Genomic DNA, 25,100 nt, shown 5'->3' on the forward strand with positions numbered 1-25,100 from the left:
CATCTGTGAACACTCAAGTTAGAACTCAGCACGGGCAGGAGAGTACATGGCAGTTTGTAGATACGAAAAATCTCTTTTAAAATTGTCGTACACCACCAATAAAACTGTGTAAATCAAGGGTAAGCAGGAAGTTATGGACTCTGAGGCGGTGGAAATGGCACAACATCATTATTTATAGTATTGTAACAACCTGCCCAGCCTGACCTATGCTGTCTGATTCACAGGAGGAACCCATAACTTCCCTGGGGAAGGAGCTCCTTCTGTATCCACGTGGTCAGCAGGACCAGACTCCCGACTACCTGGAGCTCTTTGCGTGACAGCCCCCATCGTGTCACTCTGCAACCTCCAGCCGGGCTTTCCTCTGGACAAACAGCGCTGAAATGGACATGTGCGTGTGAAGCCAAAATCACCCTGTAGCAGAGCCAATTCTGATCAACTGAAAGTAACCTTGGAGTCCTATGGAAATCTCTTCTGCACAGATGCTGAAGTTTAATGCTAAGAGAAAATCACCTCTGCATTGTATACACTCCAAAAGTAAAGGGAGATGATCCCCAATTTCAGCAACTACTTAACATGAAGGATACAACCTTAATGATGTATGCAAGATAAAATGAACAAAGAAGAAATTGAAACTTGTTAGGAATGAAGATATACTTCCAACACCAGTAGCATGTGGGAACTACATCATCTCAAAAGTCTCAGGGTCCTGTTTATATGAAGTTCTGTGCTGACTTTGGGAAGCTCGAAAATAAGCCTTTACTGATGACTGAGATGAACCTCGAAACACACTTCATTTATTGTGCATTTTGGAATCAGGATGTAAGAAACATAGAATAACAAAGTTGGGAATGTAAATCGAATGAGTTTTAAAATGTAGGAGGAGAGGCGTAACATGTACCATACTGCAGACTGGGAGAGCGAGCGTGTTCCTCGCTCTGGAGCATCAGGACAGCACATGCCCTGTCCGCCTCGGCCCCACCCCAGAGAGCACGGAGGAGACAGTGCCTAGGGTCTTGGGAGCTGCTGCTTGTTAGTGGTGACAGACAAGGACAGAACAGTGAGTTGTGTGGGTACTACCACTTGTGGGTTGAATTGTGTCCCCAAAAAAGGTATGTTGTTGAAGTCCTGACCCCCATGCCTGTGCCTGTGACCTCATTTGGAAACAGGGTCTTTGCCAGTGTAGTCAAGTTAAGATGAGGCCCTACTGGGTCAGGGTGAGCCCGGAATCAGTGACTTGCATCCCTATAAGGAGAGGAGGATTTGGGACCACAGAGCAGATGGGAGAGATGCAGCTGCAAAAGCTGGGGAACGCCAGGGATGGCTGGCAACTACCAGAAGCTAGGAGAGCGGCATGGATCAGATTCTCCCCAGGGCCTTAGAAGGGAACATGGCCCACCGACACCTTGATTTCAGACTTCTAGCCTCCAGAACTACGAGAGAATAAATTTCTGTTTTCTTAAGCCACCGAGTTTATGGTAATTTGTTACTACAGATTTAGGAAACTAATACAGAAGTGTATGTAATTACAGAAACTTATGTGCATTATATACCGCCCTCCTCATAATGAAGGAAAAATGGGAAATGAGAATAGCCTCCCACTGGCTCTGTTCAGCTCTGGGATTAAGATTTGCTCAGTTAGAAACCTCATGCCCACTTCACCCCACCCCCAACCTCCAGCCCCAGTAAAGGAGACGGCCTGATCCAAGAGTTTCTGAGCCACTGAGATAATTTTCTGGGAAGGTGGAGATTTACTCATACTTCAGGCCTAACCCTATGTCGGCACTCTTTTAAAGGGAGCAGAAGGTGGTAGCAGTTTGTTCATGAGTTGGTCGGTTGTATAGAACACTTGTTGACAGTATGAAATGTAACCAGAGAAGAGGGCGGGGCGCCTGCATACGTGTGAGTATTCATGGGTATGTATGTGTGCTATAATGAGAAAGTTTTAAACACAGATTGTTGTTATGTGTTTCTTGAAATGTTCCATATGGTTTCTATTGTGTGAGGGATAACTGTCAATTAGACAATTGTCTAAAAGGATCTGTCAGCTTTTGTTTCTCACCATGATTCATCAGTCATGACATTACAGAACTGCACAGACAGCACAGGGCTGGAAGTCAGAAGCCTCTATTCTGTTCCCATCTCTTCCTACCACTAGCAGTGTGATCTCAGGCAGGGCCCTTTACGTCTGTGGACCTCCGTTTTCACTTATAATGAAACTCAGTGTTTTAACTACAAGACTTTTATTATTTTCATCTAGCTCTGAAATAAGGTTTGGGAATGAATAGAAAAGTACACTATAGTCACTAGTAATTATGAAAACATAAGATTCCAGCATCACCCTCTGCCTACAATTATTTTGGAGAAAATAACTACAGTTGCATCCAGATATAACTACACTAAGTGACATCCTATTGGAGGAAGATTTAGAAAACAGGAAATGGCCTGACTGAATTAACCTAATATTATAAGGAAAAGCAGATTTGAGTTCTGTACTAATTTATCTTATTAGTTGTTGACAGTGTTTGATATGATGGCGAGGAGTAATACTGGAAATTCTTAGAGAAGGAGAATGGTTTACAGAATTCAGAAACTGATTACAACTAAATGGGGTTGAAGAGGCCTGAATTCTCATCATAGCTCCATTAGACTCAGTCTCCCTGTGTCTGACCCTAAGGTGATGCTGTCCAAATCTTGGCTGTGCTCCCCTCCTTCTGTTGCCTTAACAAGCCCAGCATCATGACCTGCCTGTCCAAGGTATCTTGGTCGGGGATGTCCCCTCATGTTATGTCATGTTCTCCAATCCCAGGTACTCCAACCTGCCTACCTCTTTGGGACTGAGCAAATGCCACTCCCTGACCATGTTGATTCTTTTCTCCCTCAGTAAGATTCTGGAATCTCCGCTTACAGTCATCCCAGACTCTCTGGCTACCACCTCCCTATTGCAAGACCCTCACATACCCTTCAGACCCACGTCAGGTCACCTGTACATCCCCTGGTTCTGGTCTCCTGCCTTACCCTGCTGCAGTAGGATGCACAAGGAAGTTACTTTGTCTCTCAGTGTCACTAGCAGTGTCACTAAGCAATGTCGAGAAGTGTTAGTAGGTTCACACCTTATAAAGAAGAAGGAAAACACAGGGACAATTAAGAAGAAAAAATATCAAGAGAAAGAAGAAAAAGTGAAAATGGGGCACGAGCAGGCCACTAAAAATATCTCGAGGTCATTTCTATGAAAAATTGCCTATTTGAGCTAATGCTTTGGAATAAACCATCTTCTTGGTATAAAGTAATGGTATGTGCTAATGTGGCAGGAAATCTGTTTTTAGTCTGAAAAAGAAAAAATTCATGGCCTAAATTTTTGCAATTGCCACCTTCTGTAGAGGTAGCTTTCTTCATGCACTAGAGTCCAAACAGGTGTCATGGCCCTCACACACATATACCGTGGGATTCCTACCATTTGGTGCATAAAGACAAAAATAGTTGTTAGGATATGCTTGAATGCATCCCCAGGGGGCCTCTTCACTTTTATTTTTGTCAAGAATGTGGCAAACGTTTTAATTCAGACTGCATTGCATAGGTCTTTTTTGGGGGAGCGGGGGTTGGAGGGGACCTACGTTTTCTACATCTTTAACTAATACGTCTGTTTGAAATGTGTTTTCCCTTCCTCAAGAGTAGCTGTAAATCCTACTTAGACTTCTCTTCTTTGCCTTCCATTTTTGTGATCTCATCCTCATTGCTTTCATCTCTCCACATTTTCCATTGCATTTTAGGAGAACTTCTCATCTCTTTCCTTTCCACATCCCAGATTAAATCTTCCGCAGTGTTAATTCTGCTTTGACTGCTTCCTGTGTGGATTTTGGTACAGCTGACATTTGAATAACGTGAGGGTTCGGGGCGCTGATCCCCTACATCATCAAAAACCATGTTTAGACTCTCCTCAAAACTACTAATAGCTGAGTGCTGAGTAGAAGCCTTGCTGATGACATAAACAGTCGATTAATACATATTTTGTATATGTTTTATATACTGTGGTCATAATAAAGCTAGAAAAATAAAAATGTTATTAAGAACATCATGAGAAAAGAAATTTACAATATTTATTGACAAAAATTCACGTATAAGTGGACCCATGCAGCTCAAACCCACGTTGTTCAAAAGTCAACTGTCCTTCTATTTCTAGTATACTTGCTATGCTTCCCTGTCTCCCTTTGCAGGGATCTTTAGACTTCCTACTGCTGCCCCAGATTGAAAACTATCGTGAGGCTTAAATGACAAAGTGTCCTCTTTTTATTCTGTGGTAAAAACACATTATTTGGTAATGAGGTAACTGGATGTAGTAGAGAGTGAGCCCAGCAGGTGTAGGTTGGGATCCTGGTTACATCATTAACCAGCTGTGTGAACTCCTCTTAAAAGGAAAGGAAAATACTAAGCTTGTCTGAGTTTTAGCTGCTTCGTCTCTGAAACAAGAGTTACTGAAGTCACTTGTTGGGTTCTGAGGCTTAGAAAAAAAACATGTAAAGTGCCTGACATATAAAGCTCTCCACAAATGGTAGTTATTCTTAGTTAATCATGGTCCAGCAAAGCCAGGGTCCAGGCACTCCATGCTCCCCCAACTCAGCTTATATAACCGATGGCCTATGTAGACTAATGGCCCATTTGTTAAGAGTTTCCGGGATGAATTTTAAGAGGGAAAGGGAAACTTTAAAGAGTAAGGGATATAATGAGGGATCACACGATGTATTAGCCAGTTGACTTGCATAGAAATGGCTCACTTAGTTTGTGTTTTAAATAGCATGGAAAGAGCATTCTCTAATGCCTGATTTTTACAACTCCCATTAGCAGTGACCAGTCTTTACCCCGAAATTAGCCATTGAAAAAATGATAGTTGCTCTGGGATTTCTGATCACAAAACTCCAAGATTTGGCTCCCTTTTTAACCAGAAAAATAATTACAAACCCAGACCTCTTTGGGATTAATTCTGCCTTGTCTCCCAAATAGATCAGGCAGTTCCAATGCTAAGCCAGATTGCCAGGGAGTGGGCCAGACCCTGTTAACCCTCGTCAGTCTAAATCAGCTTTTACTTTTCTTCAGTTGAAAGGGTGTTCCTTCAAGAAGTCTTCCCACCACCTGAGTTAAGATCTCAGTAGCCTTCCACTGCATGTCCTCAACAGCAAACATGGCCAGCACCTTATCTTTTGGGGGTGCTCTCGGTGCTGTGACAGAACCGTAGGAAGGCTTTCCAACCAAGCTACTCCCTACCTTTCCTGACAGCCCCACATACTATAGGTATAATTTTTACTCAGCTCCATTTGAGGCTAATAATTAGAAGGAAAACTAGTTATGCATATTTTTTCCTTCAGTCTTCCTTTGACTTTGAGGCTTTTACTGTTTGTTTTCTATTTTTCTATTTTTATTTATTTTTCTTAACCTTTTCAGATGAGGTTTCACATCTTAGCAGACCATGTGATGTTTACTGTTGTTCTTTAAACACTGGAGTTGGAGGGTGATTGGGTCCTGGGCTGGTGGGGGATGAGAAATGGCTGAGATCGAGGGAGTGGGCAGCAGTACTGTATTCCCCGCATTTCAAGCTAACGTGTCTGACTCTTAGGTAGATGAAGAGTCAGTCCAGTTCCCCAAATATCCCACCTGAGGACTATCCGTAGCCCGCAGGCCACCTGCATAGCCAGACACCAGACAAATGACATTTGATGAGTCCTGACATTTGATGAGCCCTGGACGGAGGCTGCTGAAGGTGCCCTGGCTCTCCCTGAACCCCTGAATGACTGTGGATGGAGACGGCCCTAAGGCAATACGGCGCCAGCTTCTCTCCCCAGGGTGCCACCTGCATGCCCTCCCTGAGGAGAGCAGACAAGGCAGACACAGCCCAGGGCACTGGGGTTGAGTACTCCAGAGGGCATGTGTAAAGGATCAGTGGTGCAGATATTTTGAAAGGCATCTCTGCTGATTGAGAGAACATTTTCTGTGTTGAAATAACCACCACTCAAATACCCCCAACCAACTGGCACAGTCCCCATAGATTTTGGCAGCAAGAGCAAAGCATTGAGTCCTGCCAGGAGAAACAGCTTTGAATTCAAATATAAAGCTAATCAGAACACAGATCATACAAAGCTGCCAGTTATTTGATGGGTGTTGGAGTAAAACACACCCACCCAGCTAAGGGACCGCCCAAGGGCTTTATCAATTCTCAGAAACAATGTCAAATCTTTTTCAAAAAGCAAATATTCCCACCTGTTTCCCCTCCTACTCAAGGCAGTCTTTAAGCCTAATGCCTTGGGATCCTGCCTGAGAACCAGCTTCCAAGGCTTCAGAGCTCCAAGCCCACTGAAAATTGCACAGCAGCTGGCGGGCGGCGGCCAGCTTGCTTCGGTGTTCCTGAATCACTATGTTAAGTGCTCATCCATTGTCAGGGGATTCCTCAGGTGGGGCTGGAGAGTAGAGAAACAGTGGGAAACAGCGTTCAAGAGGACAGGCTCTGGACTCGGCCCAGACCAAAGTTCCTGCCCCCTCCACCCAACATGACCTTCAAGCCTTTTGAAGCTGGCAAGGATGGGAAAATGATGTGTGAGCCTGGAGCTCTGGGTGAGTGCCTTACCATTTCCGAGCCTTGGTTTTCTGCACCTGAAAAATGGAAGTAACAATATTACTTACCTTGGAAGATTAGCATCATGTACATACAAAAGGTGCCTAGTTATGCTCCTTACTTCAAAAACCTCTAATGCCTCTCAACAGCCTGTGGAATCATCAGCTCCAAATTACTGAGCATAGAATTGAAGGGAGAAATTATCTGTTTTACACTCCTAATAACCCTTCTTCAGATTGACATTGTTTTCAGAATGACAGAAATAAAGGAAACAGTGCACATGATGGTTCGTGATCTTTAGTGTGTGACCCACAATGGTCTTCTGATTATTCCCAAAAGGTGCTGGCCATGGGGAACTGGCGTTGCAAAACAGCTGGACACAAATACTTGCCACGTGCTGGACATGTCCCAAGAACTTCATACATATTAACTCAATGTTCATAACAATCATGATTATAGACATGATTGCATTCATCACTCTGAATGAGGAAATGGGTACAGAGACGCTGAGTGGCTGGTTTAAGATATAGGTGGCAAGTGTAAGAAGTAGAATTTGAACCCAGCGGTGTGGCTGGAGAAGCCATGATATTAAGTTTAGATAACATTGGAAGATTTTCCTTGAAACAAAATTTATTAAAATTAGGTTCTGGGTAACGATTTTCTTACTTTTCAGGATTGTACATTATGTCTACTTGGCTCACGCAAAATCTTAAAAATGAGGCTGTGTGAAGTTGTTTACCTTTCAAAAATTCCTAGGCCTGATTCTCTCATCGCTTATGTATGGAGAGAAGCAAATTCGCCACATTTATGACTACAAAGGAGGGAATAGAAAGTAGATGACTAGAGGGAAAACTGGGCACAAGAATAGGTTATGTTGATTAGAGGCAATGGAGTGCTGGTAGTTAACACCTGGCTGGAATTTGGGGTGCAGGGTGGAGGGTGAGTTGGGGAGTCCTGGTGTGTAGTCTTTGCCAATTTCCATGGTGTAAATACTTCTCCATGGCCATTACTTATTCAGGAGTGGGAAGAGGAGCTAACAATTGGCTCTCACAAGGCCGAGTCAGCACGCTGCTACTTGGAGAACTGAGGTTTATATTAGCGACCCCAGCTCCAGTGAGATGACTGGGGCTAGTTACTAGGCAATTTAAGAACATAGAGAGGATGCAGAGAGTTGGAAGGGACCTACCACAAGCCTAAGACTCAGTGCTTCCTTGACAAGATCTTTCCTTCAGAAGATGCAATGTGCCTGGGTCCTTCAGGCCGCAGGTTCATTACTGCTTTCCTTGGCTAGCTAAGGCTAAATTTCAAGCCCCTGATTATGTTTCGGTGGGGCCTTCGCCAGTCCTTCTTTCATATACATCTTGGGGAGGGAATGAGGATAGGTTCTGCTATGGACTGAATGTAACCCCACAAAATTCATATGTTGAAGCCCAAATGTGATGTTATCAGGAGATAGGGGCCTGTGAGAGGTAATTACATCATGTAAGTGGAGCTTCCATGATGGGATGAGTGCTATTTTAAGATCAGGAGGAGAGTAGCCCTCTGTCTGCTCCCAGCCATGTGAGGATACAGGGAGAACAGCCCTCACCAGATACTAGATCTGCCAGAGCCTTGGCCTTGGATTTCCTCATCTCTAGAACCTCGAGAAATCAACCACCCAGTTTATGATATAGCAGCCCAAACTAAGACAGATCCCCTCTTGCATGTGCTTTAAGAGGATATTTAGCTGCATCCCTGGTAGTTAACACCTGGCTGGAATTTGGGGTGCAGGGTGGAGGGTACTACCTTTTGATAAAACTGCTACCTTTTGATAAAACTATTTTATCTGACTAAGCTTTAAAAAGAGAGAAACAGTTTAATATCATGCTGTTTCTTCTTCTTTTCAGCTACTTCTAAAACCCAAATTTTAACCATGGTTTCAGGCATCTGTGATACGCGATTTGAACAAGCACAAATGGCCTGGGACCGCATCACCTGTGGGACGCTTAGACCTGCCTAACTCTACGGTCAGAACAGTTGCTTGCTGCCACCGGCCTTGTTGGAAATGCGTCCTCCTGACTCAGGGAGGAGACAGGCAGGAATGTGCAGGTCAGTCCCACAAATCCATCAGAACCAGTGGAGAGACAGACTAGATATGTGCCCTGAATCTCAAGTATCAACACTGAATGTGAAAATATGAAACAATTAGAGTCAAAAGAAGCCTTAGAAATCATTTCTTAGTTTCTTCTAATTAAAAAGACAAGTAAATTATATTAATGGCCAAGTTTATCATTATGGTTCTCTTTTCCCTCTAGACCAGTGGTCCTCAACCAGGGGTGGTTTTGCCCTCCTGGGGACACTTAGCAATGACTGGAGACATTTCGATTGTCAGCCTGGTTAGAGAGGTTCCTGGCACCCAGTGGGCAGAGGCCAGGGATGCAGCTAAATATCCTACGGTGCACAGGACAACCCCCATGACAATGAAAAAGCCAGTCCAAAATGTACACAATACCAAGGTCGAGAAACCCTGATTTATGCACAAAAAGTTATTTTCAAAAAACTAAAGACATGGCATTATTACTCCAGGAAGAAATCATATCCACAAATCACATTTTATTAGCTGTCCAATGCCATCTTCCATTCATGTCCTGTGTTTTAATTAAATTTTACGAATACCTATACAAATCAATACAATGCATTTTTTTTACACTCCAACAGCTTGAATGTTCTTGAAGCCTTTAAAAAATGAATTGACTGTGGGCAAACAGAAAATAAGTAATCAGAGCGATAATTAGCTCATGCATCTGGTACTGGCTAGTAAATAAATAATTTTCTCATGAATGTAGAAACCACTCAATGTTAACTATATTTATTTTTTTTTAATAGTTGGAGACTTTAATGAAATGCAATTTTCAGAAGCATCTTGGTGACTGAGTAGAACTACTTAATTTAAAAAATAATCAAGCTACTTCCTCCTAGACTGGGGTGGGTGAACATGTAGCAAAACCTTCCATCCCACTAGACCCCGGCAGATGGAGTGATCTTTCACAAAATTCATTTTTCTGCGATTCTTCTCATGAAAGCCAGAAGCCAGGAAGAGCACCCTGCTTTGAAAAAAGATTGTTTGATTCATATAGTACACTTTGGTTTATTTAAACAGGTAAGAAAGTGGTCCCTGGTTCTTCTGAGGAGCAAATGTGTTTTCTGACTTTTGAATAAATCAAGATACCACCAGTCTGAATGAGTTTCTTTTTCTGTTAAGGTAAAAAGTATATTTCTCTTTCCGTCCAGTGTTGAGTTTTCAGTTGCTCTTCTTCGGAAATACTCTTCGGGTAAAATATATCTATGTCTCAATCCATCAGTGGCCCCAAACCGTGCCGGCCTCGATGAAGGTTTGGCATAACCTTGATGAAGTTTTGGTAAAATATATCTATGTCTCAATCCATCAGTGGCCCCAAACCTTGATGAAGGTTTGGCATTCGGTGCTTGACAGGGTCAGCATTTGGCATGTCCTCGGATATGAGTATCGATCTGATGCTCTGAATTGAAAGTTCTCATACTGCATCTGAAAGTATCGTCTTAAAAAATATAAAAGTGTATGCTAACTTGTGCTCTCTTAGTAAGGCTTGCAAATTGGTCATTAAATAAGCAAAATACAACTCATAAGCAAAAAAAAGTGCATTTTTAAATAAAATTAACAAATAGAGATGGTTAAAACTACAACCAGAAGACGAGCAGATTATTTTTGGTTAATCTATAGGGCAGATTACACAATAGTTATGGTTTCTTTTCTGTTTGAGTCCATTTGGTTTTGCTTAATATACTCACAAGGATTGTAATGAGGGTATCTTTGAATTTCACATGGTCTCCTCACCTGCCATCTGATATTTTAGCATTCCTAGACACAAGAGTCCTACTGAAATAATCATTCATATGGAGTGATATATGCTCGCCTTTCATGTAATGACCCTTCTATAAAACTGATCTTAATTAAGATTTCAGTGAGCATAGAAAACAATAGATTCACTTTGCTGCAAACACAATCAAAACAACCCTTATAAGCTATCAGGCTTATAATCTCACAATCATTCTGCCTTTGTCAGACACTGCATGGATGCATTTGGGCTACTTTTGCAGGCAAAAGTGGGAGATTTCAGTTCCTGTTGCATAAAAGCCAAATAGGCAGAAATTGGAAGCTCTGTCTCCCTCCTCTCTTACTAATCAGTCAAATTCTTTTTTTTTTTTTTAATCTTTTATGGAAATCTTTTCCTTATTGCAGCCACTTGTCTGGTAATTGCAAAAGGAAAAAAAAATGAAACATCTCCCCAAATCTATCCCTGGGAGTTCATGTTTTTTTGCTGCTTGTCTTCTGTTTCTGTTTGCGAAGGTGAGCCTCTATCTCATGCCTGAAGACCAGCATCCCCAGCTGCCCGTGGGAGGCCTCGTTCATGGCCTTGGACTGCATGCACATCTTGTACTGCTCGGGGGTCAGCTCGTCCACACAGCGCTTCTCGTGCCAGAGGTGGAAGAGTCCTCGCACAGGTGTCCGCACCACTATGAGATTGCTGTGCAAATACTTGCGGTAGAGATGCACGTCCTCTCCACCCCAGCCTTTGATGTCCAAATCAAACCCACCTGTCAGGAGAGAACACACTGCTGAATCAAGCTGTGCTCGCATCTCCTGATCTATGTTTGCTTTCTTTCCTGAGCTGCACTAGCACAGAACTTTGCACGAAGAGAAGACGTGTTTAAGGGAGATGTGTTTCACCACCACTCCTAATTACGTGTGTCTATCCGGGTCTGAGAACTCAGAGTTCTCGAACAGAGAACTTCGTGGTAGCCAGCACTAACTCCTAGAGATAACTAGGCTGCAAACAGAATCCCCAGCATTTGCCTGCTTTCAAGAACTATCAGCAATGCTAACGATCAGCCCTAGCCTGAGACTAAAAGCTACGACAGCATCCCAACTTTTCAACCTTAAACCTCCGAATGAAAATTCATGTGTTTCAATATAAATGTGACCTCCCCCTGCCATTTCAAATGGAATAAACAAGAGGCATGCAGAAGGAGAGAGTAAAACAGGATCTTAGTGTGAAAAAAAATCACATCCCATAAAAGCATTCTTCCTTTCAGAGACTAAAGTGGTCCTGAAAAGCTGTGAGTCTACCACAGGCTGGTGAAATGAGTTATGTTAAGGGACTGGCCTCATAGTCAGTTCTGAAGTTTTGCTCAGAAAACCTTGTTTCACTTTATCATGGACTCCTTCACAAAGTGAGTAATGGTTGCCTTAACTCTCGTCTTTGTAAATTGAGATGCACACACCTCTCAACGTCTTTTCTTAACCTAAAGCCCAAAGAAAACCTGGCCTTTTTTTTTTTTTGGTCATCATTCCTTTCTCACCTAGAAGATTTGTCCAAACCTTACAAGAAACAGTGAAATGACTCTCAACATTTTTTTTCAGAGTCTTTATGTAGCTCCTTCGTCCCCTGAAGCTCCCAAGCTGCACTGCTCTGATGGAAGTTATTGCTGGGACCGGAAGTGGGAGCTCACAGAGGGAAAACTACACACCCCCAACCCCTGGGCTATGTATACGGAGTGACCTGCGGCCCCCTTGTGTAGGCAAAGAAAGTTGTACCATTCTGAGTCAAGGGTCTGAAATTTGAGTCTTGGTTCTCATCCAAGCTGCCGTTTTACCTCTCTTGAGCTTTGATTTCTTTATCCAGAAATGAAGGAGGTGTCATAACCGAATGAGACAACAGTGTAAGGGGCAGTGCGTGGTTAGCTATAACGAGTTTATTATTCCCATCGGTATCATTACAACTTATTAAATAGAAGGTGCTCAAGTAAGATGCTTGCAGATAAATATAAGATTGCAAAGAATGACTGGGGTATAGATGTGACCCAAAGGTTCGTTCTAATGTTATGGCAATGGCTTACTGAGGAAGAGCACCTTTCCCAGCTTACCATTCCCACGTTTTTCAATTACAGCTGTGCCCTATCTTTAGAAAAAAAACAATATACTATAAACCCAAATTAGATAAACATCCATCATCACAAAATAATCTTTTCTTGTACGCAGAGCAAGGAAACAGTTTCTTGAAATGGAAGTCTCCTTTAAAAAGTTTAAGAAAATATATCATTTTGGGAGATCTGATTTGCACATAATCATTTAGGATTATCTCTTAGAGGAATCAAAGAACACTCGTGGTTCACTGCTCTGTATCTGAGGGCACCCGCCACTCACAACAACATCCTGAGTGCTCTGCTGCTTCTTACTGGACCTAACTTCAAGTTGTTCCTTCCCCGTGATTTCTGTGAGGGTTCTGTAGTCTCTGTAGACCAGAGGTCCCCAACATCCAGGCCACGGACAGGTACGGGTCCATGGCCTATTAGGAACCAGGCTGCACAGCAGGAGGTGAGTGGAAAGTGAGCAAGTGAAGCTTCATTTGTATTTGCAGCCGCTCCCCAGCGCTAGCATCACCGCCTCAGCTCCACCTCAGATCATCAGGCATTAGATTCTCATAGGAGCACCAGTCCCTGGTGCCAAAAAGGTTGGGGACCGCTGCTGTAGACCACCTCACCCCTGGACAAAAACCTGGGGCTGCTCAGATAGACTCACTGGTCTTAAAAAGAGAAGCTTTAGGCCTCGGGCCAGAGGGAGAGCCGATCCAGAGAGAACACGATGAGCAGATTCTGGGAGACCCACAGGGAGCTGGTGGGAATGGGAATCTCCGTGCCGTGTGAGGCAGGGCCTCCCTGACTCCACCTTGGCTCAGGGTCCGCCCCAAACCCTGAACCCTGAGCCCCAGGTCAGGGTTCCTGACCTGTTCATTCATTCGCTAGCCATGTAGAATTCACAGTTCTACTCCCTTCAGATGCCCACAAATAAGCAGCACCATAGGAGGTGGTATGGAATTTCCAAGGGGTCAGGCGACTCTGTTCTCACCCTGACCATGTCCCTCACCCGCTGTGAGGTCCCTCTGCCTCTGAAGCCTCAGCCTCTTCAACTGCAACCAGTGGACTATTCCTCTCTGTGCACTGAGAGCCTGTGTGTACATATATGTGTGCATGCGTGCGTGCATGTGTGTGCGTGTGTCTGCGACAGCAACTGTATACTTAGAGCTTGAAGTGACATCTGGAATTCTCAGAGTTTTAGCAGAGAGAAATTTAAATCTTCTCTGGTACATGATTTTCCAAAATTCCCCTTATTTTGTTGCCCTTATTTTTTAATGGATCCCCCTATTGTGGAAGCCCATGATGTTCGAAATGAGAGGGTGCAGGAGCCTGACCAGGTGAGAAGGCAGCCTTGGAGGATTTGCGTAGAAGCTGCCTTTATGCTGCTGTTTTCCCTCACGCTGTGCACGAATGAGAGGTGCTGGTGGAGATTACAGGGGCTGAAGTGCCGCACACTCCAAAGCCCCCTCTTGGTCCAGCCCCAAGTCCATGACAAGAGAAACATCTTTTTCTTGGGAAGTGGCACCACCTTTGCCACCAGACTCCTTGGAACCTGACCCGATTCCTGCATGGCCACTCACTGGCCTCTGGGTGGCAGTAAAGATGCGGATTTGTCGCAAGTCCACGTGTCTTACCTATATTTATGAAGTCTGACCGATACTGACATGTCATCCCAAATCCAAAGTCTCTCCAAAATCCAGTTTCCTTCTTTATGACCTGCAGGGAAAGCATTGTCATTTGAAGAGGAAGGACAGAGTGGATAACAACAAATAGAGAGTATTCACAGCCTCGCCTGAGCAATGTTGAATAGGGAGCCCATCCCAGCACTGATCGAGAGTCGCAACCCTGTGTGGGAAATGCAGGTGAATTCGAGTCCTTTCAGATGGTTAGAAATAGTCAACTCACCCGTCCCAAAATGGGCCCTTGTGATTTTTGGCACTTCTGACTGGAATGTTTCTAGGGTGTAGGTATGAAAACACACACATACACACACACACACACACACACACACTGGAGAGCAAGTTTTTGAGCAGTGCCATGGAAAAGCCACCTACGTGTCTGGCCCAACACCAGTGCCAGCGAGAACTGGAGGCCTCGGCCCCTCTCACAGGCCTGGGCAAGGAGCCAGCAAAGGGCTCAGGAAGTTGAGAAAAGGGATAGAGAACAACTCAGAATTCAGCTGCCCTGGCAGAGCACACAAACAGGACTCCCTCAGGGAATAAAAGGAAAACCTGAAACTTCAGCCTGTGACTCTGGCTCTGCTGACTCTCGCTTGCTGAGGAAAAGGGTACTAAGAGTCCAGGTTGCGAAGAAAGACTCTGTCCATTCATCTTGAAGCTCTTTTAAAACCAAACTGTTCCAAAAAGCATCTTCAGTGCTGCCAGGCTGCAGGGCTGCCGAGAGGCCATCCAAGCAGTGACTGTCTTTAAAAAGCAAAACCTGGCCCTGCTCAATCTTTTCCTTTGCAAGTAAATTTCCAATATACTGGCCGAAGCAGAAAGACTTTTAAAAAAAAACTGCTTATATGTTTTTGGCTGAGGTAATTCTGGGAATGGTTTTGGGACCTATTTTAATAGTTCTTTTTCATGATTCATTCTTGTCGTTTACATAGGTGCTTTGATGAAAGGAAGGAGGGGAGGCTGCAGCAGGTCCCCGTCCACTCGGAGTTTTGCATTTCCTGTCTGGGACATCTGGCGCTGTTCACTGCTAATTAAAAAGAGTTTCTGTGGGCAGGAGCACCAGCGTCTTGTCCCAGCTTGACCACTGGCTAGCTTTTTTGCCTCAGGCAGGTCCCTGACTTCTCCAAGCTTCCATTTCCTTTCCAATAAATGTGGAAGTTTTGCTAAATTATCCTTAAGCTCTCTTCCAGCTCTAACATCCAAATATTTATCCTATTACTTCTATTCCCCCTCTCCGAAGTTTCCCTTTATCTATACCATTGGCTAAATTATACTCGACAAATGGCTTGCAGCCTGGTTGAGGAACTTAAAAACTCTTTTTCTCTGTAACCTATGAAACCATCTTATTTTCACTATAACCTACATCTGAATGCCGCTCGCACTACTGTGAGCACGCATCGGGACTGCCTAAGGAAAATAAAGACCAAAAGAGGTTTAGTCAGTTGGTGCGGTCCCCAACACATGCTCTCCAATTCTTCAGAACAAAGGCCTGTTAGGCAGCATCTGCCAAGCGACAAGACAATTTCATTATTGTCAACTGGAAAGATTTTTCAGGGCAGGAAAGTCTGGAAAAATCTCCAAACTGAGTCATTTTTAAAAATGGTTTCTGTTTCATCCCTGTCATACCAGGTACACTGTTTCCGTTGCAGCCAATGGCTTAGTATCCTTTCTGTTGGCCAGGACACAGAGAAGTCCTCTGAGCTTCTGGGTAAAATGATAAGTGTCAGTATCCAAAACTTCAAATATTTGGCTGAGGTATATGTGGAATCTAAAAGAGAAAGCTCCAAACAGGAAAAAACAATGGGTCAGGGCTTGGGAAGAAAGACAAGGGGGATTGAAGAGGCAGCCATGCCAGGACTGGGATGAGTGAATGGAGTGCCTGGCAAGACCGAGCAAAGAGTGACCCTCAGCTCGGGACAGTGTGACAGAAACAAACTGATTTGTGATCTAGAGAACGAGCTATATAAACACTTATTAATGTTGGCTTTAAAGTTGGCAAGCCACAAAAAGCCACTATCTGAAGAGCTCATTGAAATTTAGCCCTTGGTGGGAACTGTTTGTCATGCCCACAGCAAAGAATATCAGGATGAGATGAAGAGCACTTATTAGGGTTCAGTTATTAGAGGTTCTACCACCCCCAGCTGTGCCGAGTCACTAACTGGAGTGGCGCTCTCAACAAGCAGCCTCCCTGGGAGTGAGTGCTGTCAAGTGTACAAGAGGTCACAGCACGTTCCCATTTAAAGCACTGCAATGGTTTTAACTGCATTTTCCCCAAAGTAATTAGAATAAATGCCACGAGGGAACCTCTAGCCTGCAAAGGCCCCAGGTGACCGGGCCCCTGCCTGCCTCTCCCATCTCGTGTGCCCCTTACATAAAGACCTGATATTCTATCCCTCACTCGAACTCACCAGGCTCACAGGTCTCCGCACCTAGACACTTGCCGTCCCCCTTGCCTGGGTCATCCTTTCCCAACTCACTACCAGGCTCTGCTCCAATGTCACTGCTCACAGCCGCCATCTTGGCCCTTCCCTCCCCACCGTCACCTGGTTTATTTTCTCTATAAACCAAGCTCTCTGAAATTATCCTTTCAGCTCTGTTCCTCTGTCTCCAGCACCCAGGTCACTGTTCAGCACATGAGCACTCAATAAATACAGTAAGTCCTCACGTAACATTAGCAACAGGTCTGTGACTTTAAGAAAAACGATGTATAACAAACCAATTTTACCATAGGCTAATTGACATAAACAAGATTTGAGTTCCTATGGCATCTCATCAACATTATAACAAAGCGATGTTGAACAAAACAATGTTATTTGAGGACCTACTGTACTTCTCCAGTGAACAAATGAGGAGCAGCCAATCCTAGGGCAGAGACAGCATCAAGCCAGTGGAAACAGACATGGTTCAAGTAGGGAATTCTTGTCAGCAAATGGTTCAGCGAAGGCCTAGGAATTCCAGTGGGAAAACTCTCCGAATTATGTGGCAGACAAATATACTCTCACCTTCCTGGAGGCTAAGCAAAAGGCTTAATTTCTTATGACCTTGTCCAAGCATAAGGAGCTCCGCTGTTCTGTTTGAGCTTTGACAAGACACACACCAATGATGTCTAGAGGAGGAAGAAACCCTAAGATAAAGATTAGACTTTAAAAGGAAAATGTCTCCTCCTTCTGGGAGTCCTGAATTCACTGATCTGTTTTCCAGTGCTATCTTGTTTTTAAAAATGTCTTTCAGGGGCTGGCCTCCTCCCGACTCTCCATAGCACCCTTTCTCTCCCTACCTTAGACCTCAGCGGGACACTGCAGGGCACAGACACACCACAAAAGGACACTTGTCAGGACTACTCTCCTACAGGAAGTTTCCAGACCCGCAGCTCTGCAGGCGATTCATGTGACAGGGTTGAATATTTTCTATTAGGACCAAAACACAAAGCATGAATCAGTGTCTCTCCCTAAAGACATGGGAAAGTGGTCATCCTGGGTGTTGTGAGGCAGGCAGCGCCTGTCTGGTTTAATGGTGCTGACTTGGCCAACTGCCTGTGAAGGAATCTGGGCCCTAAAATAAAATACCCAGGCAAAGTATTTCCCCTAAATCAAAGAGACAGTCTCCCAAGAATCAACGTCATGTCTGAGCAGCCTCACATTCACGAGAAACAACAGTGGTATGTATGCAAACCACGCAGTCCACAGGCCCCACGCTGAGAGGGCTTCAGGCTCAGTTTAAGGCTCTGCTATTGCCATCTTGAAATTCTTAATAAGTTTTGAACAAGTGCCCTGTGTTTTCATTGTGCACTGGGCGGGCCATGCCAGGTATGTAGCCAGCCCTGTCCATGAGCGGCAGAGACACTGAGCTTTGGGGCTTCTGTGGCTGGGCTGGGTGCTCCCTCACCCCACACTGCCCATTCCTTATTATCTGAGCCCCGAGGGCTCGGGGATCACAATGCAAAGGATTCCAGAGGCTGCACGTGCCCTGTGATAAGGGTACAGTTCTTTGACAGTTTCTATTTCTTGAGAAATAAAGTATTCTAGAGCCATAGCTTTCAAATAATTGGTTTAAGAATAAACTCAAATGTCACCTCCTTCAAGATTCGTAGTAACCCACATATTTCTAAAGTCTTTTATTGGTATATGCATTAAAAAAATTAAATGTCTTCTGAAGGGTATCATGCTGGACAAGGAATTGTCCAAGTTCTCTCTGTTCTAGAAATCTGTAACCTCAAGCTAGATTCTGTACCCTCCTAGAAGCACTCTGAGCCCAAAGAATGTGTCCGCTTGGCATCTTCAGGCCAGTCTCTATCACACAGGCGGCACTTGCATTCCTGACCCCGCCACTTAGCAGCCTGGGCAAGTTACTTATGCCTCTGAGCTTCCAGTTTTTCATCTGTGAAATGAGCAGAATAAAGCCTCTTCCCCTTCTCAAGTATTACATGAGATAACGTGGGCACAGTGCTGCCTTACGAAAGGCTGTGTGGGTGGCATTTATTCATGTTACTTCGGGTACTCAGTGAGTGTCTGCTTCCCGAATACATAAAAACAGAATAAAAGGATGGATTATGTCCAGTCAGCAATTTTTATAAATTAAAGGAAATTCAGGTTAGTGGTAAAACACTTTTTGGAGGCAGTAGAAAGGGAAGGGTTTAATCAGAGAGAGCATGAGGGCAGGAGCCTATACACCATTCGCACACTGAACAAAGTGGCACAAAGTCATCAAATTTAAATGACAGGTGGACGCATGGCAGACTGAGATACTGGCCACTTCGGGCGGTAGAAATGGTGAGGAGATAGCCCTGAGGTGGAAGGAGATGAGGAGACACTGGGCAGGGTGCTTGCTTGGCAGAGAGGCTGGCTTGGGTATCCACTGAGTTGGCATCATGTGCCAGGCGCCGGGGTTTGCAAACATTCTCTCTGTAATCAGTTTTAGAGTCAGTCCGTGGAGGGCAGTTAATCTCAACAAGGAATCAAGGTTGCAGAGTTGTGCTGGAGCCGGCCAGGCCCAGTTCAGCAGGACTGTGCAAGGCACTTCCTAACGCTGTCAGCGACAGCAAATCAGGAGCCTGAAACACACCAGGCGACTGACACTACAGAAAATGGCAAACACTATGGATCAGGGCCCCGCCCCTTTCAGAGAATGGGTTGTCAAACATTTACCAGCACACCACTGCCTTTATGCCATAAAAGATTTTTTCAAAGGAATCAATCTGCATTTTGGAAATGTATCTCTGGCCGAGGATAAAGGAAAGACTGAAGTATAGGGAAGGGAAAGAAGCTAAAGAAAGAAGTGCTAAGAGGCTCCTGCCAAGGCCCCGGCACGAACCGACAAGACTAGAAGCAGAAAAGTGGAATGTCTGAAGTTAATAATTAGTGAAATTAGAGTCATTCCTTTCTTAGAGAGCTGTTTCTACATTAAAGCATCCACAAGTTTTATGTCTGGTTTAAAACTCAAAAAATTAATAATAGCATAAAATCCCACGATTTCACTTACTACTTATTACCAATGGTCTGTACTCAAGTAAAGAAACAAGTAGTCTGAACACACGCAAAAAAATCATAAGTTTGGTTTCTTGCTTTTGTCTGCAGGCAAAATATTATCAAACAACAGTGGCGATAGCCAGAGGTAATAAACATGAGGCCATGTTTGCAGCCTGTTGGAAATGCTGTCTTTTGTTTGCATACGTAAGTAACTTCAGTTACAGCTACATCATGGATCTATGTTCTCCCCTCACCTTTAATACTGATGCATTCCAGGGAAGGCTATCAAGTATGTATTAATATATGTGCATCACATCTTTCCAGACTGAACCCAAATGAACTCTTGGTAGGAAATCTTTCCTAATTTGTCCATCGGTAATCATTATTTTTTAGTTTAGAACTTCTCAGCCCATACACATTCTATCTCCAGTATATTAGTTTCTGTAGCCTGACGTTTTACCTTGGAATTTCTGTCAAGTCATTTCCTTTACATTTCAGCTCTTATCTAGATCCTAAGCAAATCTACTTCCACTGCACTAGAGTAAGGAAACCCTAGTTTTGGCCTGAGCTCTGCTATTAGTTGGCTGTGTGATCTTGGGCAAGTCTATGAAAAATAAGAGAATAAGTGAAATAATCCTGCAATCATTTCTGAGTATGGGAAACTGTTTCAGTTCTTCTAACTCCTCCATTAATATGTAGACTAATTCTCCATAGGCAGCAAGTGCTCAAGAAATGGTTCATCCAGTAAAGAACATAATCAAGAACATAATCAACGTTCCTTTTTTTGGACGGAGATTCCTTCATCTCAGAGACAACTGCTGCGTTTCTCTGGATAAATACCGAACCCCAAAGGATCAGACTTACGTGGACTAGGAAAGGTCTAAGTTATATTTAGAAGTAAATGTTAAAGGTTGCCGGCTAATTCAGAAGTTCCAGCTATGGACACAGCAATCTGAGTTCTGTTTCTGGCTCGACCAGTAATTCTGAGGATCTGAGAAACTGGCTTAACTGCATCATACTTGTGGCTTCCCTAGGTATCTGTGGTACCTGCTTCCTTGTAGGAATGGTAATAAAAGGATAAAACTTTAAACTGTGAAATGAACAAAATTCCTTGCAAGTAAATAAGTTCATTATGAATTTGAAGCCAAAACATTAAAAACGTTTGATGTCAAATGTAAAGTGGTACTTCATTTAAAAAAAGAGGAACTTTTATTCTGATTGGTTGAAAGAAAATAAATGTTGTACCTCATTTCCCCCACAAACCCTATTAGAAGCTTAGAACTCTTACAGAAAGGAAATAAGAAGCTTTTTCTGTCTCAACGAAGGTGATACTGCCCCAAAGCAGAAAAAGATTGTTTTAGGGGAACGAAAACCTCTTGCTGTGTTTATGTATAAGTATTCAGCATATCTGTGGTAGTAGAATTTCACTGGGGGAAGAGAAAACTATATCACCACTGTACTGTATGGCTTGGGTCTCAAGTGAAACTGTGCTCAGATATGGGTGAGGAATAAACCTTGTCCAACCTGAAGGAACCCAAGCTGAAACTTTCTGGAACAGATCATTACATCAACTGCCAGAGGTTAATTGGAAGGGGGCACAGAATATGGCTGGAGAAACAGGTTTTGCTACTTCTAGAAGCTTAAACACAGAATGTGTCCTCCAAAAGCATTTCATAAAACACAAGTTTTCAATGAAAATCTGTTTACTTTCCCACCGCACAGAAGAATGAGCGACTTCGTCCTATCGCATCTTTACATTCACACAGCAAATTTCTTTTCCTCAGCCTACAATGTACTCAGTGGGAAGAAACATGACTTTGCCTCAAGAGAAGAGAGAAGCAATGAAAAACAGAACTCCCCAGGTCAGATGCTCCCCTAAGATTCAGCCTGAGCCAGAACACGGCTTTAGATGAGCCTAGCTGTTCTCTCTGCAGGAAAAGGTCACAGCCCAACTTGGGGAGTGACAACAATCATGGGAAACGTAGTTGCAGAGGGGCATGCCAACGTGTGGTACAGAGACCCTATTCTGGCTTTTCTCAGCAGCTGCCTGTTGCCTGCACTGCTTCTCTGATGGACAGAACACCTGCCACCACTAGCGAAGAGACATCTCAGCTTACAGAGCTCCTTGGTGGCTGTGTAGTTCCACTATCCATGTGGCATGATGAGAAGGGCCTTGGATCTAGTCCCTGCTCCCCTGATAACTCACTTGCTGTGTGCCCCGGAGTGACCCACTGCTTTCTGACTTCTGGTTTTCATTTGTCAAATGGGAACATAAATCTCATCTTTCTTACTTTGCAGGATTTTGTAATCATAAAGAGAAAATGTGCTGCATCCACAATGCAATAAACTAGCTTCCAAAAAACACAGAAGAAAACTATGAAGGTGTGAAATTACCTTTCTGTAAGGTACCGTTCCTATTTATTTTCCACTTTTAAATACTGCACACAAGTTTAATCAACAAGGCACTGAAAGCAAAGGCCAGAATGTCTGGCCAAACTTAAAAATTACAGTGGGAATCAATCCACAGATTTCCACTCACCTTTACTCATGGTCAGGTGCCCCTGATAATGAAAGACATGAAACAGAATCACACAAAGGCACCTGCGGAGTAATTACTCACCAGCTGCTGTTCTAAGGGAGGGACTGCATCGTGATGGCCGTATATTATGCCAGGATTGTACTGACTGAAAAGGACTGGATAAAATACTTTCTTCCCTGAAAAGCAGAAAACAAACATCTCCTTAAAGAAACAGGCTTAAAAAAAAAAAAAAAACTATTAGGTTTGTTCATTTATATTCAGCCCTCTGAAACATCCCAAATATTTGCATCCACTCTTCCTTTTCCCTTCACTCAAGTCTAAAATAGATCTTAGAAGTTCTGTACCAGGTAGACCAGATGGACAGACTCTCTAATATTTCTGACCTCTTATCACAGGAGTGATATTCAAAATACTGACAGTCAGTGGCTCTGGCACTAAGCAAAGACCAATTGGAGTGGGTGTGAAAGAGAGTCCTGGTGCCCTCTGCTCTACCGGACATTAACCCTTTATTTGCTGGCTCGTGGGGCTGTCTGAAGGGATGCCAGAGACCTGGGTGACTTAGGGCAGCAGGCACAGACTTAGGGAGACCAGCGCAATTGCTCTTTATCAATTTACATGAAGAATTTCAATATTTTAACAACTGACATGCCCATGCCAGTGGTTATCAGCTGAATATCAGTCTTGCCTATGAGTCAAATTCTATGAAAATAGTTTTCATATTGTGGGTTATTTCCGCATAAAGCCCTTCCTCCCTTGGTACCTTCTCACAGCTACTCTTTTCCCTTTGGTTTCAGGAAGTTTTTCCATGTCATGTCCTCCCCACCACACTTTTTCCTGTGGATGTTCACCAAAGCCAACCTCCCAGTTGAAAATAGAATAGAGGTTATAAACATGAACTTGGGACGAAGAGTCCCAGAATTGTGATGACTGACAGGCCCACACTGTGACATCACAGGAGAAATTAAACCAGATGATTTTCCTTTTCTTTGTCACTCAGGTAAATAAGGCTGATTAGGGAGCAGGACATCAGAGTGAATTGCAAAGAGAATGATATGTGAGTGTGACAGAGCTAAATGCCACCCTGAGAGAGAGCAAGAGAACCCACGCCACACGCCCTTACCTGGCTGGGTATTCAGCCGACACGTATTGAGGAATTCCGAGGTGAAGTAGATGTCAACGTCACAGAAAAAGAGAAGGACGTTGCTTCCCTTCCAGGAGCGGGCTCCGACATCGAGTCCCTTTCCCCGGGAAAACTCTCCACTCAGTTGGATGAAGGTGAAGTTCCTGAAGTTGGCAGCTCTAAAGGAGAAGACCAGACAGTAACTCATGCGCCCAGGCTTCCCAGGCCAACAAATCCCCTGGCAAATACATGGCCAAGGTCCATCCACATCTTGCCAGGTTTCTTCTGTAACTCTGAGGCCACCGAGACGACCCAAGAAGTTACAAAACGATCCGTTCATCAAAAACTCATTGGTATTAAAAGTATCAAGAACAAACACTTAGTGAAGTTTTAACACCAGTTTATTTCTTGTTTCTCTAATACTTTCTCCAAATCAAAAACTGTATTGTCATGATTAATGAGTATTTCTTTGTGATGGAGAAACTACCCAGTGAAGATTAGGTCAACAGAACACAGGAAAATCTCCATGCCTCCTGAGCCACCCACATGACACCACTGGCCCAAGGAAATAAAATCCCATTGGAACGGCTCCAAATAGCATCTTCCCATCTGTATTTGGCTCCAGGAGCCAGGCATGATGGTCTTGATATATGTCTATCCTTCTATAACAGATCCACACCTGGATTCCTTCTCTACCTTCAGGTAAAGCAGCAGAGCATTATGGGGAAAATGAAGTAGTTAGATTTAGAAAACTAGGACTATCTCAGACCTGGCTCTCCTCTAGATTAACTCTGTGATCTAGGCAAGCCCATTAATCCTCGGAACCTCAGTTGCCTCATCTGCAAAACAGGAATAATAACACCTTCCTTAACTGTCTCACAGTTATTAGTTAGATAAACACTGCCAAGAGTATAAAGCACCATGTAAGCATCAGCTATTGCTATTGTTAGCACAGGCCAGGATGCCCAGGCCCATGGCAGTGAAGTCAAGCTGTTTCTTCATTCAGCTGTTCTTTCCCAGGAACAGAAACGGGGCATGTCCTGAGCAAAAGTTCCAGGAACTCATTCAGCACCTAGTGGAACAGGGATTGTCTTCTCCCAGGCAGAGCTCCTAACTCCACCTGTGCAGAGGCCTAGCATTTGGGAAATTCCCCTTTTCCTGCTGACGTCATCCTTCTTTTCTTTTCTTTTTTTTAAAAAAAAAAATTTAATTTATTTATTTTAATTAGTTTCAAGTATACAGTACATTAGTTAGACATCTATATAATTCATAAAACGATCCCCCCAATTGCTCCCTCCCTCCTCTGGCACCCCACCTAGCCAACATATTAACGCTAACTGCATTCCCTATGCCATGCTTCCCATCCCCATGACCATCTATCGACTACTAATTTGTACTTCTTTAACCCTTCACCCCATTCTCTCAGCCCCCCAATTCCCCACCTCTGTCCATCATTCTGAGTCCTCCCAACTACCTGGCCTATCTGCATCCCTCAACTTCTCCCTAATCCTGATGTATTCAAAACAAGTACAAAATCTCATTTCTACTTTTCAAAGTTTGAGTTCCCAGTAATTATCTTGGATAAAGATCAACACAAATATGGAGTCATAAACTTTTAAAACGCATCCGGTAATCAGCAGGACTAGTTTTGCTACCCCTTCCTTGACTTATTATCTTCTTTTGGATCTGGGAGTTAGCTTGGATTTTTACCCTCGGAATCTGTGGGCCTAACCTTGTCTGAGTCTAATACCAGACATGCTTTTCA

The 25,100-nt window shown here is 43.7% G+C and overlaps 2 protein-coding genes across 7 annotated transcripts in view; one reads left to right on the forward strand and one right to left on the reverse strand.

Annotated features, from left to right (window-relative positions):
• Positions 1 to 1,951, forward strand: part of SH2D4A (SH2 domain containing 4A) — a 53,097-nt gene extending 51,146 nt beyond the window's left edge. For all 6 annotated transcript variants that reach the window (XM_039875743.1, XM_039875748.1, XM_039875744.1 and 3 more), the window contains one exon: positions 225 to 1,951. In XM_039875743.1, the coding sequence (XP_039731677.1) occupies positions 225 to 317 (93 nt within the window). In that variant the 3' untranslated portion in view covers positions 318 to 1,951. The remainder of the gene's footprint in view (positions 1 to 224) is intronic.
• A 7,219-nt stretch (positions 1,952 to 9,170) lies between these two features.
• Positions 9,171 to 25,100, reverse strand: part of CSGALNACT1 (chondroitin sulfate N-acetylgalactosaminyltransferase 1) — a 43,453-nt gene continuing 27,523 nt past the window's right edge. Inside the window, exons 5-8 of the mRNA XM_039875750.1 lie at positions 23,336 to 23,514; positions 22,297 to 22,391; positions 14,167 to 14,248; positions 9,171 to 11,212 (exon numbers count right to left, since the gene is read on the reverse strand). Coding sequence (XP_039731684.1) covers positions 10,923 to 11,212; positions 14,167 to 14,248; positions 22,297 to 22,391; positions 23,336 to 23,514 — 646 coding nt within the window. The 3' untranslated portion in view covers positions 9,171 to 10,922. The remainder of the gene's footprint in view (positions 11,213 to 14,166; positions 14,249 to 22,296; positions 22,392 to 23,335; positions 23,515 to 25,100) is intronic.

This window comes from Pteropus medius, unplaced genomic scaffold, assembly GCF_902729225.1.
Source record: "Pteropus medius unplaced genomic scaffold, Ma_sr-lr_union100, whole genome shotgun sequence".
Taxonomy (NCBI): Eukaryota; Metazoa; Chordata; class Mammalia; order Chiroptera; family Pteropodidae; genus Pteropus; species Pteropus medius.